At 43.8% G+C, this 16,822-nt stretch overlaps 1 protein-coding gene across 9 annotated transcripts in view; it reads left to right on the top strand.

The window, feature by feature from the left end:
- LOC126188003 (nucleobindin-2) overlaps positions 1-16,822 on the top strand; it is a 99,680-nt gene that overhangs the window by 11,538 nt on the left and 71,320 nt on the right. For all 9 annotated transcript variants that reach the window (XM_049929414.1, XM_049929417.1, XM_049929420.1 and 6 more), the window contains exons 4-5: positions 1,528-1,752; positions 2,427-2,600. In XM_049929414.1, coding sequence (XP_049785371.1) covers positions 1,528-1,752; positions 2,427-2,600 — 399 coding nt within the window. The remainder of the gene's footprint in view (positions 1-1,527; positions 1,753-2,426; positions 2,601-16,822) is intronic.

A 16,822-nucleotide genomic window follows, 5' to 3' on the forward strand; every position in this document is an offset into this window, starting at 1 on the left:
GTATGCCATTTCCATTTTGATGCATATTTCATACTTTTTATATCTTTTTCTATTGATATAGTTCACTTTCAGATTTAAAATGAAAACAGCTTTGCACACTGCTTAACTTTAAGTGTTGTCTCCTTCCTTAATTTAACCAAAAAATTTACAGCCTTTTGTCACTGACAGTTAATATTGTTCACGTTTTCATGAGCTGGCAAGATACTGTATTTTTGTTCTGGGTGGTAATTAGCACAACAATCATCATTCAAACCTCAATTCATGAAATCGTCTCTTATTTTCTCATGAAATCATCTTTTATTTTCTATTTATTTTAATTTTTTCCACACAATTTTTAGCTAATCTCAATTCATTCAAATGAACTTCAAAGAAATTAGCTAATAAATAACACATATGTAGATGTTCATAGGAAATAGGTGATTTCAGTTGCATACTACATTCTTCATATTTAATCTTTGTGAGGTTAAAAACATTAATTGGCTTCTACACTACTGTGAAACTGGAACCTACATAAAGACGGATGCTATTAACAACCAAGTATGAGATAAACAAACAGAAAATTAATAGAGTTTTTTTGCCATTGTTAACACTTTGTGTTACTGCAGAGGCAGCTGCAAGGTGTTATGGATATACATGAGTGTAGATTTGAGTGAATATCAACTGTGAACAATTTTGTCAGAGGAACTGTTAGCGGAAACTAAAATTTGCTTTACAATTACATTCGCATTGTGCCACGTTATCTGTTTACCAATTTGGCATCAGTCAAAGCTAGGTGCTTGCCGTGTTGCATGTGCACTGTCTGCTGTAGCTGCAATAGGGGTGTATATTCCTCCAGTCACCTGGTGAGCTACAAATTTGGCAATTTTAACAATTTTTTAAAAGTATTTGCGGTGTGTCTTAGCAGCTAAAATTTTGACATTGTGTTTCTTTTGATGTATTCTTCATATACAACAAATTTCAAGGCACGTTGTGACATGTGGAATTGGAGCATTCCCTTGTAAGCTTTCATTGGAGGTAATTATCAGTGTGTGAATAAAAAACAAAACAGATAAAAATTTGGTCGCATTCCTGAGTGTCATTGTACAATATTGTGTACAAATTTATGAAAAAGGGCATTTCCAAGCATCAATCTGTTCAATGGTGCAGTGCGTTTGGGCCAGGCCTCTGTAGATCACAGGGCAGGAAAGGCATCATGGTAACAGTAAGCGTTTCATACAATGATATGTATAGTGTATGGGGTAGAGGCAGCAGTGACAAAACAGGGCACTGGCTGACACCAAACAGGCAACCGTCCTAGTTCTGTTGTTTGCTCTAACTGCTATCAGAGAACAGTTATTCCACATTGTATTTATGAGAGTGACTTGCAAACTCTTATCACAAGTGTTTCTTCTGGTAACTGAGATGTTCTTTCCTGTGAAAGACTATTTGATTGAAGTTTCAGTGTTAGCCTGCATTTTTGAAGCTTTTATTCCTATATATAATTACATATATATTACAGTATTCTGCAGTCACACTTTTATTTTGTAGACAGGCAAAATAGCTCAAGAACTGGAATATGTGAATCATCAAGTGCGCACAAAACTAGATGAATTGAAGCGTCAAGAACTGGAACGGCTCAGACATTTGGCAATCAAAGAATATGAACTTCGTAATGGGATTGACACAGAACACCTCAAGATACCACCAGAACATCTTGATCATTCAAATCCTCATACTTTTGAGATTGAAGATCTGCGTAAATTAATTGCAAAGGTTAGTATGGATATTATGAAGATACCAGCATTCTATTGCTAAGAAATATAAATCATAGATCAAAATTTTCAGTAATGTTCCAGGATAAGTGGCAATGAATGAAACAAAACACAAGATTCATAGTTGGAGACCCAGACATCACTTAAATTAATAATTGACTTAGATGAAAGAGCTGAGAATAAGTTGAGGAAAAGTGACAAGAGGGATGGGTCAATCGATAGGGAGTATCAGTGTTAGAAATATTTTATATGTAACTCAACTCCACACAAAGGAGGCATTCATTCACAAACAGGCACAATGAAACAGACTACTAAAAGTTGTCCCAGTATAGAACACACACACACACACACACACACACACACACACACACACACACAAAGCACCACTTGCATACACGGGCCACTCTTTCTGGCCACTGGACCTGAGGGCCTACTGCTACTATCACCACCAAAACTCAAAACCACCATCACCACCACTACTACTACTCCACACCCTCTCCTCTCATGGCCATCAACACCACCAATTACATATTATACAGTAGAAATGAAATTGATATAAGTTATTATAGTCAGACTCATAACTGCTGGTAGTGAATCATGCTATTACAGACTGGTCTGGTGTTAGTCACATGCTATTGAGAGAAAGTAAATAATTCTGACACCTCTTTCCCGCAGACAACAGCTGATCTAGCTGAAGCTGATAAAAAGAGAAGGCAGGAGTTCAAAGAATATGAAATGCAGAAGGAATTTGAGAAACAAGAGAAATTAAAAAATTTAGATGAGGAACATAAGCAGCAGCTTCAAAAGGAAATAGAAGAGAAGGAAAAGAAACAGAAAGCTCATGAACCAGTAAGTGTAACTTGTTAGTAAAATTAGTAGTACTGAATTGTATCACTATATACTCAAGTTGTTTTTAAGTACTTTGCCATAAATTGTATTGAGATAACCCAAATAGAGGCAATAACCGTAGATTCCCCAGTCCATGTAAAGACCCAGAGGACTTTGATACTGTGGATCATAGGGCCCTTGAGACTGTTTTGGAGCCCATATAGTTGGTTTGGTGTGGAAGCCCTGCCAAGCGGCTCACAACTCTTTTCTTGAGTACACTATTGAAATATTTTTTCCTTTCCTGTGCAGCAATTTCACACTGTGATTTTATCTTTTGTCGGACTTATTCTCCATTACAGATTCCCTGCTGACAGCCTAGCTCACTCATGGGACATAGATTACGGCTTCTGCCATTTCACTCTGTTTTGCACAGTGTATTGTGATTATTGTATGTTGCTCCCAACAACTGGGTTTGATCTCCACCCTTGCCAGTTTTCCTCCAGGAATTTAGTAAGTAAGGAGAAGGGCACCTGATACCAAGCATGGTAGCCAGTCCATGTGGTGAGTCATCAGGTACCCCTACAGTGTTAGCTCCCTAACCACATAGGGATTGCACTTTCGTTGCCAGAGATGTCACCTCTCTGTGCATATCAAGGAGTAGGTGCTTGAGGAGGCAATACCTTGGCAGAATTCTGGAATCGTGAAAGGACTGAATTTATAGCAGTCTCTCTAAACAGACCACAGTTAAGTTCACTTCATTGCGACCCCAGGAATGCTCTCTTTGCCATGCACTGGGAGGAATGTAAAACCAAACAACTTGCAGACACTTATTCCCCTCAGTTCCTGATTCGCACCTAGATGGAGGGTCCTTTCTCTCTACTAAGTCAATATTCTTTGTGAAGAATATTAAAAACAAAATGTGCGAACTTTCTTCCCCTGTTGAATTATGAAGTGGCTCCACCTTAATTCAGATGGCAAATCCTACCCTGTTGTGGTCATTACTCCCTTGAAAACAATTTGGTGGTGCATCTGTTACCATAACACCTAATAAGAACTTAAACACGATGAAGGGTTTAATTTTTCACTTGGACGTGATACAGCAGATGGATAAAGAACTGTGTAAACACTCGGGGAATCAAGAGATCCACTTTGTACAACTTGTACGTCAAAGCCCACTAGACAGTAAGATCGACAGTGGATCATTCATTGTTTGCTTTTGAGGAGGATTCAACTGCAGAGAAGGTGAAATTTATAGTTCCCTGTTGCGCTGTGATGCCATATTCCTCGCCCCCCATGTGTTGCTTTAAATGTCAACATTTCAACATACAGGATGACAATTACTGAACTATATGAAAAAAAGTAAATTAGTTACAAACTGTGGCATGCACACGCTTTATTCAACATGTAAACATTGCTACAGATATTTGGATTTAGGTCATGACATGTTCAATATGCCTGCCATCATTCGCGATGATGGGGCACAGACAAATAGCGAAATTCTTTATGATCTGCTGAAGTGTTGGAGCAGTGGTGCTGTTGATGACCTCCTGAATGGCTGTTTTCGGCTTAGCAATGGTTTTGGGGTTACTGCTCTACACCCTGTCTTTAATATAGCCCCACAAAAAGGAATCACATGTATTCATGGTGGCCAGTGAAGGCCCATGCCAGTGGCCTCTGGGTACCCCAGAGCCAGAATGCGGTCCCCAAAGAGCTGTAACTGTGCCCTCAAGGAATATTGCATCAGTTATTTTGTGGCTGGACAATTGTGTACCACACCATCACCTGTTGAGGGTGAAGAGACTTCTCAATCGTGAAATGCGGATTCTCTGTCCCAGAAAACACCAGTTTTTATTGACAAACCTATCCAAATGAAAGAGGGCTTTGTCGCTAAACCAAACCATACAGTGATTACTAATTCCCATCATGCCCCGTGGCCAAAAGTGCAGTTTGAACGTTCTAATGCAAACCATTCATAAGTTATGACGATTTTAGTTCGTGTAGCTCAGTAATTGTCACCCTGTATGTCTTCCAGGTATACATATAACCCAATTTGTGTAGACTGTTGCTGGCCATTTTGTGAAAATTCACTGCATCTGTATCAGTTGTGGGAATGACCACCCTCCTGTATCCCTGAAGTGAGATACCCAAATTAAGGGACACAAACTACAGGAACTGAAGGCCTTCCATGGTTCCTGATGCACCATCTTTGGAAACTACTCCCCTTATCCTGCTAAAGTAGTAGCATTCTCGTCTGGTGTGTACTGTTAACAGGACTCCCTTCCCCCTACAGGTCCGGGTGTTAGAATAGGCCCAAAATATTCCTACCTGTCGTACGAGGTGACTAAATGGAGTTTCACATGTTTCGGTCTTTATGTGATGATCCCCTGTAGGGTTTGACCTCCATTCTTCAACATTTTCCTGAAGAGCGAGCCAATTGGGGAAGGGTGTCTTACAAGGTGTATCATGTCCATCGTGCATTGAGATCTTTAGCCCACTTTCTCGTCTTCGCATTGCATTCCTGCCCATTCTCCATCTCTTGGGCGAGGACACCTGCCTGGGTGCGTCTTCCACCATGCACTGTGCAGTGTCGACTTCTGCGATGACGATGACCATCGACTTCTTTGCACCTGATATCCAGCACTGTAGCCAGTATGTTGTGGTGGCGCCGTTATGTACCCTGTTGGTTGTAGCCCCCTGACCACACAGGGATCACTCTGCTGATGCCTGCGCCATAAACTCCCCATGTATGCCAAGGGGTAGATGTCCATCCCCCTGGGGCATCGGGACTCCCGGCAATGGCCATCCTGCCAGGTGGCTGTTGCTGCGGCTGGGTGGCGCCCGTGGGGAGGCCCCCTGGTTGGAGTGGGTGTTATCAGGGTGCATGACACACAATAAAGCGTAGTCCATCATCTCTTGCTGGTTGTGAAACACCAACAGTATCTAAGTGATCACAAGCTCAGTTCAGTGCGCAGAAGTACAACCCCAAATCGTTCCCCTCCTCGACCACACCATGGGAGGAGCATCAGGCTAAGGATGGCAGCGGATCTTACTGGTCTCGATACCTTGTATGTTCGAGAGCTGATGGGGAATCTTTCATGACGATGAAGCCGCAGTTTTTTGTTGAGCATTTAGAGGACAAGTTCGGGGAGGTGGAGGGCTTGTCCAAAATGACATCTGGGTCAGTCTTGATCAAAACAGCATCCTCTGCCCAGTCACGGGAGTTACTCGCTTGTGACAAGCTGGGGGATGTTTCTGTAACCATCATGCACCATAAGATCTTAAATATGGTCCAGGATATTATATTCCACATGGACCTTCTTTTGCAGTCTGACGACGAGCTGCACTCCAACTTAAGAGTGATTAGGCGTTCATTTTGTCTGGCGCATCCATCGGGGTCCAAGGGATAATCAGGTTGCCACTGGTGCTTCATCTTGGCATTTGAGGGTGACATTGCCTGAGAAGGTCAAGGTGATGGTCTACCGCTGTGATGTAAAGCCATGTATCCCTCCCCCCTATGCGGTGCTTTAAATGCTGGAAGTTCGGTCATATGACTTCCAGCATCACATGCTGAGATTGCGGACGCCCATCACCTCCCAATCTTCCATGTGCCCCGCCTCCCGTCTGTGTCAACTGCGGAGAGCACCATTCGCCTTGCTCGCCAGACTGCAGGATTCTCCAGAAAGAAAGAAAAATCATGGAGTACAAGACCCTGGACAGTCTGACTTACACTGAGGCTAAGAGAAAATTTGAAGGCCTGTATCCTGTGCGTATGACATTGTCTTACGCCGCTGCTACAACAGTTCTGGCACCATCAGCTCCGCCAACCCAGGTCACCTCTCAGAGCCAGAAGACTACACCTGCCCCCTTGATGGAGGGGGGCATTTCCCGCCCTGTTGCTCCTGCACCAGCTACTTCGGGAGCAACAACTCCCCCACCCGCCGCGCAACCATCGGGGACGTCCGTCCCCACTTCTAAGCTGGAGAAGCGTAAGTCTTCTTCGGCTTCTCTCGCTAGGAAGGGGTCTCTTGGGTCACTCCCTTCCCAGGTTTCTGCTAGTGGGAAAGATGATACCCGCCAGTGGTTGAAGAGCCCAAAAGCAGCTGGTTGTAGGACTTCATGCTCATCCTCAGTCCTGGAGACTGAGCCAGTGAAGTCCTCCCTGCCAGGGAGGAAACCAAAGGAGCAACGAGAGAAATCCAAAGAGAAAACCCCGAAGACCAAGAAAATTGCAGTGGCACCCACACCACCGCTACCTACAAGCTCTGCGGCTGAGGATGGGGTGGAGATTTCGGCGTCCACTGAGGACCTAGACCTCGCCAGACCCTCATTCACAATGGATATAGACTGCTCAGGCAATAAATCGGTGGCAGCAGTTGACTCTTGAGGCGTAAACTGCCTCATTGAATGTTCCATGCCTTCCCAGTCTCACAATGTCATCCTCCAGTGAAATTGCGGCAGTTTTTTCCACCGCCTGGCTGAGCTATGGCAACTGTTAAGCTTTTCACCTGCTATCTGCATTGCCGTCCAGGAAACCTGGTTCCCAGCAATGCAGACCCCTGCTCTCTGCAGCTATAAGGGATATTACAGGAACCATAGTGACTATAATTGAGTGTCAGGTGGAGTTTGCGTTTATGTCCTAAACTCGGGCTGTAGTGAACATGTGCCCCTTCAAACCCCTCTTGAAGCTGTGGCTGCCAGAATAAGGATGACGCAGGAAACAACTGTCTGCAATGTATATCTTCCTTCAGATGGTGTAGTACCCCTGAATGTATTAGCTGCACTGATTGATCAACTTCCTAAACCTTTCCTACTTCTGGGAGATTTTAATGCCCATAACCCCTTGTGGGGTGGTACCATGCTTACTGGCTGAGGCAGAGATATCGAAACTTTACTGTCACAATTCGACCTCTGCCTCTTAAATACTAGGGCCGCCACACATTTCAGTGTGGCACATGGTAGTTACTTGGCCATTGATTTATCAATTTGCAGCCCAGGACTTCTCCCATCTATCCACTGAAGAGCACATGACAATCTGTGTGCTAGTGACCACTTCCCCATCTTCCTGTCACTGCCCCAGCTTCAGGCACATGGACGCATGCCTAGATGGGCATTGAACAAGGCGGACTGGGGAACTTTCACCTCTGCTGTCACCGCGGAATCTCCCCCACATGGTAACATCAATGTGATGGTTGAGCAGGTGACTAGCACAATTGTTTCTTCTGCAGCAAATGTGATCCCCCTCTCTTTAGGGTGCTCAAGGCGTAAGGCAGTCCCTTGGTGGTCAGCGGAAGTCGCTGAAGCAATTAAGGAGCATAGGCGAGCTCTACAGCAGCATAAGTGGCACCCTTCCAGGGTGTATACTACCCGGGACAACCGGGAAAGCCGGGAAAAACCCGGGAATTTTTTCATCTGGGAGAAAACCAGGACAAACCTGGGATATTTTTAGAATTCCAGGAATTTTTCATTGTTTTAGTTTTCAGTTAAATTTTTGTAATTTTGACTGGTAAGAACCGATGCTCTAACAAAGGATATTACTGTATCCCGCTACTGCAGAATAATACTTCAACAATAAAACATAAACAAGAGAAAAAAACAAAAATAACTTAAATTGCAAAGGAAGTGCGCCATATACAACAACGATACACAGTGCTCCTGCAAGCGTCTGCCAACAGCAAAACGTGTCAAAGGGTTTTATATTAGATTCATTTTAGCAGTTACGAGTGGGCTCATGCGCGTTCGCAGTTGAGTCGCATTTGTGTAGTAGATTCTCCCGCTTCTGGCTACAGGAATGTGGCTGTTCGCTGTGCAAGCAGTCGCAGCAAGCAGTTAGATGCTATCGGGAAAAGGGGGCGCCAAATTCATATTCTTGAGGAAAAAAACTTGTTTCACAAAGCGCCTAGCATCCAGCGCAATTTTGTCTATCGATTATTCATATGATTTTGAAACGCTTCCCTGAGGTTTTTGAACACATTTTAAGTTGATTTCTGAATGAATCATAAGTTGACTTTTGAATGCATGCATAGTGTACGTGATGTTTCTGTCGGGAGAATCCTCATCGCATCTAGAAATAAACTTTCCGCAGACAGAAGGGGACGGGGCTATACGAGCTGAGGGAGTAAAGCCGAACGGATGAATGCCAATCATTGCCTGATTATGTGGTTGATTGGGTTTGCGAATGATAAGCATTCTTATAATTACTAGTGAAATCCATAGATTCAGACTACCAGAATGGAAATAAACGACTGACAGGAATAACAGGTGAGAAAGATTACGTATTATCTTCTCAGTGTATCCAAGAAAATTAAATTTTGACAGAAAGGTTTTGGCCAGATCGCTACACTTGTAAGGACCAGTAGTACAGTCCCTGGATAGCAGCTGCTGTTCTGGAAGTAATGTGGAAAATGTGTTGTTCAAACACGTAATAACACCTAACCGGAAAATAATCGCGGGATAACTAAACCTGTGATTCTGGCAGGGTTAGTGAAGTTAATTGGTGAACAAATTTTAACAATGGCAGCAATAGCTACAGAATTGGTGATGACAAGATTGTTTGTTAGAACGAGGAAGGAGAAGAAACGGGGACAACACAAATTATGGAAGAATAAGACAATTCCAAATTTATATAAAAATTTCGTAATATTACTTTTTGATCTTGTGCTTGAGAAGCTGGTGCGTATGAATGAAATGTGAAACTATTTCTGAACATAAAGCTTTTTGCTTGTTGTAGGCCTAATAGGCATTTGTTATTGGTAGTTCTTGGATTATATTCTGTCATGTTATAAAAATGGCCATTTGTGCCAAAACAGTCTTGTTTATTTGGTGTGTTACAAAATTGCTACCATATTAGAAAGGCCTATTTTGTTTTATGTAGTAGACAGTGACAAAATAGACGAAATCAGATCGAGAAACCACATCAGTCTTGGGTATTATTTGTATTAACAGCTTTTTCAGTATTGGATAACATTTCGATTTTTCATGTAGCAAAACATTTGACAAACTTTGATGAGGTAATATATTCGTTCGCAGAAAGGAAAGCACGCCATGTAAAGCTGTAGCAAGATTAGAGAGAAAAAAAATACTAGGTGCTAAGGTTTGAAGAAATGTGTAATTTCTTGCTTATCTCTTGTCAGTATTGATTTTATATATCCTGTATTTAATTTTATGCCACACAAAACAGCAAGTTATTAACTATTAGGCAATAAAAAGTTCAATTTTCTGAAGAATTCTTGTTCTCTCGATTACAAATAATCCCATCCGTTATTAACTGCGAGATTTTTTTAAAGAGGGGCAGGCTGTCAAACTGGCCGACTGGGAGAAGGAGAGGCACCACAGCACATTTCAATTTCCACTCTCCTGAATATAGTTTGGACGTGCAGTAGAAAAATGCTTTATAAAGAGGCATAGCACTGCACTTTGTCATACTTTTAAGACCAACTAATATGTCTTACATTTCCTCGAATACATATGTTTTATGTTTCGGACTTTTCAGAAAGATGGTGCGCTACAAGATGAACACATTTTGAAAATTCGATTTTTTTAGTATTGACCCGGTTCACAAATGTTGTAGATCCAGGGTTGATGCGCAGAGCAGTCTGAGTTATAGTGGGTAGTCTCCATATGACCCGTGTTTACATTTAGTGATTATGCTGTTTCCGCTTCGTTTAATCTCACGTCAAATGAAAACAAAACGGATATCTGTGGCCGGGAGCTATCAAGTGAATTAAAACACATTCACATAATTACGGAAGGCTAAAATATGTCATTAGTTTCAGATTTTATTTTATTTCCACCTTTCTGACAGTCAAGCATTAATCGCCTTGTGGAACAATGAAGTTATTTTTGTCTGTTTGCTAAAGAAATTTGAATTTTGTTAACCTTTTCCGCGGAGGCAGTCAATGTATTTGAAACGAAATGTTTAATTCCACAGTACTGGCTAGTTTCAACTGTTCGCTGCATTTCAAGTCCACGTTTTCATTTTCTAGCACGTATGACATTACGCCATAATAAAGAACCGAACTTGATATAATACAGTACTGGTACTCCAAGAAAATTTACATCCCCAAAACCACACTGAAAAGCTTAATCTCAGCTTGAGGTCTACTTCATTGAGAATCTGGACATACGAATGTGCACTTTAAGTATGCACTTTAAATGTGCACATTTTAACATGGTTCACGAAATTTCGATACTCTTGCAGTATCCTCTGATGTCTTGTTTCTTTTATGACATAATGTATGATCTTTCAATGTTTTATACGTACGTACATACGGGCTTTGTACTTCATGATAACTACCCAAGCACGGTGTCGCCTGTTATCTGCACTCTCTGGCAACTGCTGAGGCTAACCTATTTCTAACAGACCGCGGGAAAATGTCGCGAATAGTGGTTTGAAAAGTGTTACTTTCAAAGTAAATATCCTTTTACGTAAGTTGAACTAAGTGCAAGAATGTACCATGAATTTATTAAATCACAGAGCTTTTGACTCTCATTTAAAAATCAACTCTTTGATGACGAGCCATTTTGACGAATTTCGAACCCTAAAGATCAGACATTTATGTCATTATTAAAAATTTTACTGGCACATTTGTGTGATTTCTTAAAGTGCAACAGGCGCAAAAAAGATCAACAGTATATGCGAAAGCTTAGCTTCTCTTGCTGCTTGAGAACAATATTATATGTGAAAGCTTTGCTTTTCTTGTAGCAACGCTATGTATATTAATTTAAACTATTAACTTTCCCTGTTTGTGTGTTCATGCTAATTAACAGTGATGTTGCTGTTGGCTGGCTACATCATGTGTCCTATGCTCTGAATATCCACTGTTATCGGCTGGCGAGATCACGTGACATGAGCTACGAACGGCTAACAAAAGCGCATCGAAGTTTTGTTTTCTAAAGTGCCGGGATATTGTATACCTGTGTATAAAACCATAACCATTCAAAGGATTGATAAGGGAAAATATATTGTCACCCGGGAGAAAGTGTATTTTTAACCGGGAAATCCGGGAATTTTGTTTCCTTGTCCACGTATACACCCTGCCTTCCCTGGAGCATCTCATAGTCTTTAAACGGCTCCGTGCCCGTGTTCGCTACCTTATCAAACAATGGGAGAAGGAGTGTTGGGAGAGATACGTCTTTACCATTGGATGCCACACGGCACCTTCCCAAGTCTGGGCAAACGTCTTTCCAGGTACCAGGCCCCAACAGCTGTCCCCGGTGTTACCATAAATGGCGAGTTATGTACCGACACAAACGCATTTGCCGAGCACTTTGTTTGAGCCTCTGCGTCGGAGAACTACCCCCAGCCTTTCGCACACTCAAACGGCGGCTGGAAGGGAGCATCCTCTCATTCACTACACACTCCTCAGTGCCCTTCCACATTGTCCGACACAGTTCCTGGGCCTGATCGTATCCACAGCCAGATGATAAAACATCTCTCATCTGACTACAAGCGACATCTTCTCATCATCTTCAACCGGATCTGGTATGATGGCGTCTTTCCATCGCAGTGGCGGGAGAGCACCATCATTCCAGTGCTCAAACCCGGTAAAAACCCACTTGATGTGGATAGCTATCGGCCCATCAGCCTCACCAACGTTCTTTGTAAGCTGCTGGAACGTATGGTATGTCGGCGGTTGGGTCGGGTCCAGGAGTTACGTGCCTTGCTGGCTCAATGTCAGGGCGGCTTCTGCCAGGGTTGCTCTACCACTGATAATCTTGTGACCATTGCACCGAGTCTGCCATCCGAACAGCCTTTTCCAGACAGTAACATCTGATTGCCGTCTTTTTTAACTTATGTAAAGCATATGACACGGCTTGACGACATCATATCCTTGCCACATTGTATGAGTTGGGTCTCCGGAGACCACTCCCAATTTTTATCCAAAACTTCCTGTCGCTCCGTACTTTCCGTGTCCAAGTTAATGACTCCCATAGTTCCATCCATATGCAGGAGAATGGAGTCCCGCAGGGCTCTGTATTGAGTGTCTCTCTATTTTTAGTGGCCATTAATGGTCTAGCGGCAGCAGTCGGGCCCTCCATCTCACCTTCTCTGTATGCAGACGAGTTCTGCATTTCGTACTGCTGCTCCAGTACTGTTGTTGCTGAGTGGTGCCTCCTGGGAGCAATCCACAATGCCCAATCATAGGCTCTAGCCCACGGCTTCCAGTTTTCAGCCGCAAAGTCGTGTGTCGTGCACTTCTGTCGGCGTCGTACCGTTCATCCGGAACCCACACTTTACCTTAATGACAATCCACTCACTGTAGTAGAGACACATAAAAACCTAGGACTGGTTTTTGACACTCAATTGACTTAGCTCCCTTATCTTCATCAGTTTAAGCAGAAGTGCTGGCAGCACCTCAATGCCCTCCGTTGCTTGAGCAACACCAATTGGGGTGCAGATCGCTGCATGCTGCTGCAGCTCTACAGAGCCCTTGTCCAATCCCGAATTGACTATGGGAGAGTGGTTTATGGTTTGGCAGTGCCTTCAGCATTGCGTTTACTCAACTCTGTTGATCACTGCAGGGTTCGACTAGTGACAGGAGGTTTTAGGACGAGTCCGGTGACCAGTGTACTGGTGGAGGCTGGTGTCCCTCCACTGCAGATCAGACATGCACAACTGCTCACCAGTTACGCAGCACACATTCATAGTTCCCCTGCACATCCAAATAACAGTTTCCTTTTTCTGCCCATGGCAGTCGATCTCCCGCATCGGCAACCCAGATTGGGGCCAACGATTGCGGTTCACGTGCGGTCCCTTCTCTCCGATCTGGAGTCCTTCCCTTTACCACCTATGCTTGTGGTCTGTTCACATATGCCTCCATGGTGTACACATCAGCCGCAGCTTCATCTGGCTGATGGCCACGTAGGCTTCGCATATGTTCGTGGAGGACATATTGAGCAGCACTCCTTGCCAGTTGGCAGCAGTGTTTTCACTGCAGCGCTGGCGGCCGTATCTCGTGCTCTTGAACACATCCACTCATGTCCAGGTGAGTCCTTTCTCCTGTGCACTGACTCATTGAGTAGCTTACAAGCTATTGACCAGTGCTACCCTCGCCACCCTCTGGTAGCATCCATTCAGGAGTCCATCTATGCCCTGGAACTGTCCTGCCAGTATGTAGTGTTTGTGTGGACCCCAGGACACGTCGGAATCCCTGGCAACAAACTTGCCAACAGGCTGGCCAAACAGGCGATGTGGAAACTGCTTCTGGAGATAGGCATCTCCGAAGCTGACCTGCGTTCAGTCTTACACCACAGGGTTTTCTGGCTTTGGGAGATGGAATGGTATAACAGCATGCATAACAAACTGCGTGTCATTAAGGAGACTATGAATGTGTGGAAGTCTTCCATGTGGGCCTCTCGCAGGGAATTAGTTGTCCTCTGCCGGCTCCACATTGGCCATATGTGGCTAATGCATGGTTACCTACTCCGTCGCGAGGACACACCTCAGTGTCACTGTGGCTCCCAAATGACTGCCCACTTTTAGCTGCTCTGCAGCAGTCTTTTAACTTTCCCAGCACCCTGCCTTCGGCGTTGGGTGACAATGCCTCCACAGCAGCTTTAGTTTTACATTTTATCTGTGAGAGTGGGTTTTATACTTCTATATAGGTTTTAGTGCATGTCCTTTGTCCCTCTGTCTTCCAACCTAGTGCTTTTAGGGTGGAGGTTGTAATGTGTCGCATAGTGGATGGCTTTCCCTTTTTATTCTCGTGGTTGGCCAGCCACTGTAATCTGCTTTCATGTTTGACTGCCTTCTGTTTCTAGCGTTTCTCTGTTTTCTTGTCCTCTTTTGTTCCTTTTAGTGTTTGTTGCCTCCCCTTCGCTCTGGTGGCTTTTCCTTTCTTTCCGTTTTGTGTTGTATGTTTCGTCCGTTTTGTTCTCAGACTTGTGGCATTGTTTTATTAGGTACAGGGGACCGATGGGCTCGTAGTTTGGTCCCTTCTCCCACCTTTAACCAACTAACCAACCAACCAACCAGGACTACCTCTCAGGAACCTTCTCTCTGGAAACCAACAGACCAGTGACCTGACACCAACCAGTGGCTGAAGGAACCACTGTGGATCCCAGGGCTCCCTGAACCTCTTCTACTTTTACACCCACAGTGGATAAGCCCTCAAAAGATTTTCAACTGTCAAACACAATGAAATAGACAAAGAAATCATTTCAGGAGAGAGCTACTCCAGTGGCCCCGGAGGTGCCACATCCCTCCACGTTGTACTCTGAACCAATGTTCCGTGGTGGTGTTCCACCCCCGCCGGTGCCAGACAGTGATTCTCTGGCATAGCTTTTCCTTCTGGCCACTTTATGGTTAACCAGGACACTGTCAACATGATGATCCTATGGAACTACAATGGGTATTACTATGACAACAACTAATTTACTCCTCTTCTGTGATCTGTGCTACTCTCCAAGAAACATGTCATTGATGACCCGTCTCCAGCTCTTCGATGTTACCGTACATTCTGTCAGAACAGTACTGGTCCAAGAGAGCATATGGAAGGTCTGTACATTGGTTTGTACAGACATCTTGTTTGTGAATTCTCCATAACACATTGAAAACAATAACAATGCAAGTGGAAATGTCACCAGTGATAACTTCGTAATATTTCTTAATGCCCAGGCTGGGCACTTACATTCCTTCAGATGACACCTTTATATCCAACAACTCCTTCTCTCTCCTCCACCCCCCCCCCCTCCACCCCAAACCCTTTGTCCCCTACTCGATGCTTTCAGTGCACACCACATCCTGTGGGAAAGTACCATGTCATCTAAGGCCTTCTGATTGATCAGCTTTTTTGCGTACCTTGGTCTGTTTCTTGTCAGTGACAATAATCCTACCCACTTCAGTGCCTCTTGTGCCAACTTTTCGTTATCAACTTTTCGATCTCTTTCCCATCTCAAAGCTTCGCTATAATGACTGCTACACAATGATCTTAGTGACAGTGACCACTTTCTGGTTCCTGTCACTTGTTTGTCATCGCCTGACCACTTACCATGTTGGACTCTTCTAAGACCTAACTGGCAGTTGTAATACCTCTGCTGTCACCTTCATCCCCTCTCTGTCAGAGTACTTTGGCAAGGTTGTGGTAGATGTCCGTGACACAGTCACCACTCTGCTGGAACTGCTATTCCTCTGCCTACAGGCCCTCTCCACTGCTGGTTTATTGCATGATGGATCAAAGACTTAGCTATTCATGTTCATCGAAGGACTCTGTAAATTTCATGCAACATCCTTCACATATCACCCTGTCACTTTTATGCAGCTCTGTGCCAAGGATTGCTGCCTGATTGAACACAGTAAGAAGGAATGTTGGGAACACTATATCTCCCTGTTGAGAACATAGGCCTCTTCATCTCAGATGTGAGCCAAGCTCTGCAATGTACTGGGCTGCCAAAGATAAACAACTGGTCTCTTCCTTCATGGCAGTATTTCTACTGATGCATCAGTTCCTGCTGAGCACCATGTGACCCACTCTTGGATAGCATCAGCATCCTTTTCTTACCTGGCTGTCTTTTATGTACAGAAAAGAGGAGATGAAAAAATCTCTCCATCTGTTACCCTCCTTCCCCCCTCCCCATCAAATGAATTATGTAATGAACCTTCCACTGACTGAGAACTCCTTCAGGCACTTGAATCATGACAGGATACGGCCCCAGGTGCTTTTTTGATTCCTAATGTTCTAACATCTGAATGTTACTCAAAGACTCTGTCTACTCAGTGTCTTCAACCATATTTGACTAGAAGGTGTTTTCCCTTCAGAGTGGTGTGATAGTATCATTGCCCCTATCCTTAAAGCAGTCAAAAACCCCATGGCCATTGACAGATGCTGACAAGTTAGCCTCTCCAGTGTGCACTGCAAACTGCTTGAAAGGATTACACTGTATTCTTGAATAATTGCGGGACCATTTGTCCACCTCTGCATGGTTTCTGGAAATGATGTTCCACAATCGACCATCTGGTTTGATTAGAAAGTGCAATCTACAGGTTTTTTCTAAGTGCCAACATCTCATTGCAATCTTTTGTGACATATTTAAGGCTTAGGCAAAGTTTGGGGCCTTCACAGATTACTTTTCCTCCATGGACTTCCGATTATTTCTATCAATTTTTGTTCACTAGTATTCTCCCACTGGTTGTTTTGGGTTAGAATTGGTACATCACTCAACTCCCCCCTCCCCCTCCAAGGATCTAAGACAATGGCGTCCTGCAGGACTCCTTGCTGAGTTTTACACTCTTCCTCATTACTGTC

Source organism: Schistocerca cancellata, chromosome 5 (assembly GCF_023864275.1).
Source record: "Schistocerca cancellata isolate TAMUIC-IGC-003103 chromosome 5, iqSchCanc2.1, whole genome shotgun sequence".
In the NCBI taxonomy this organism is placed as follows: domain Eukaryota; kingdom Metazoa; phylum Arthropoda; class Insecta; order Orthoptera; family Acrididae; genus Schistocerca; species Schistocerca cancellata.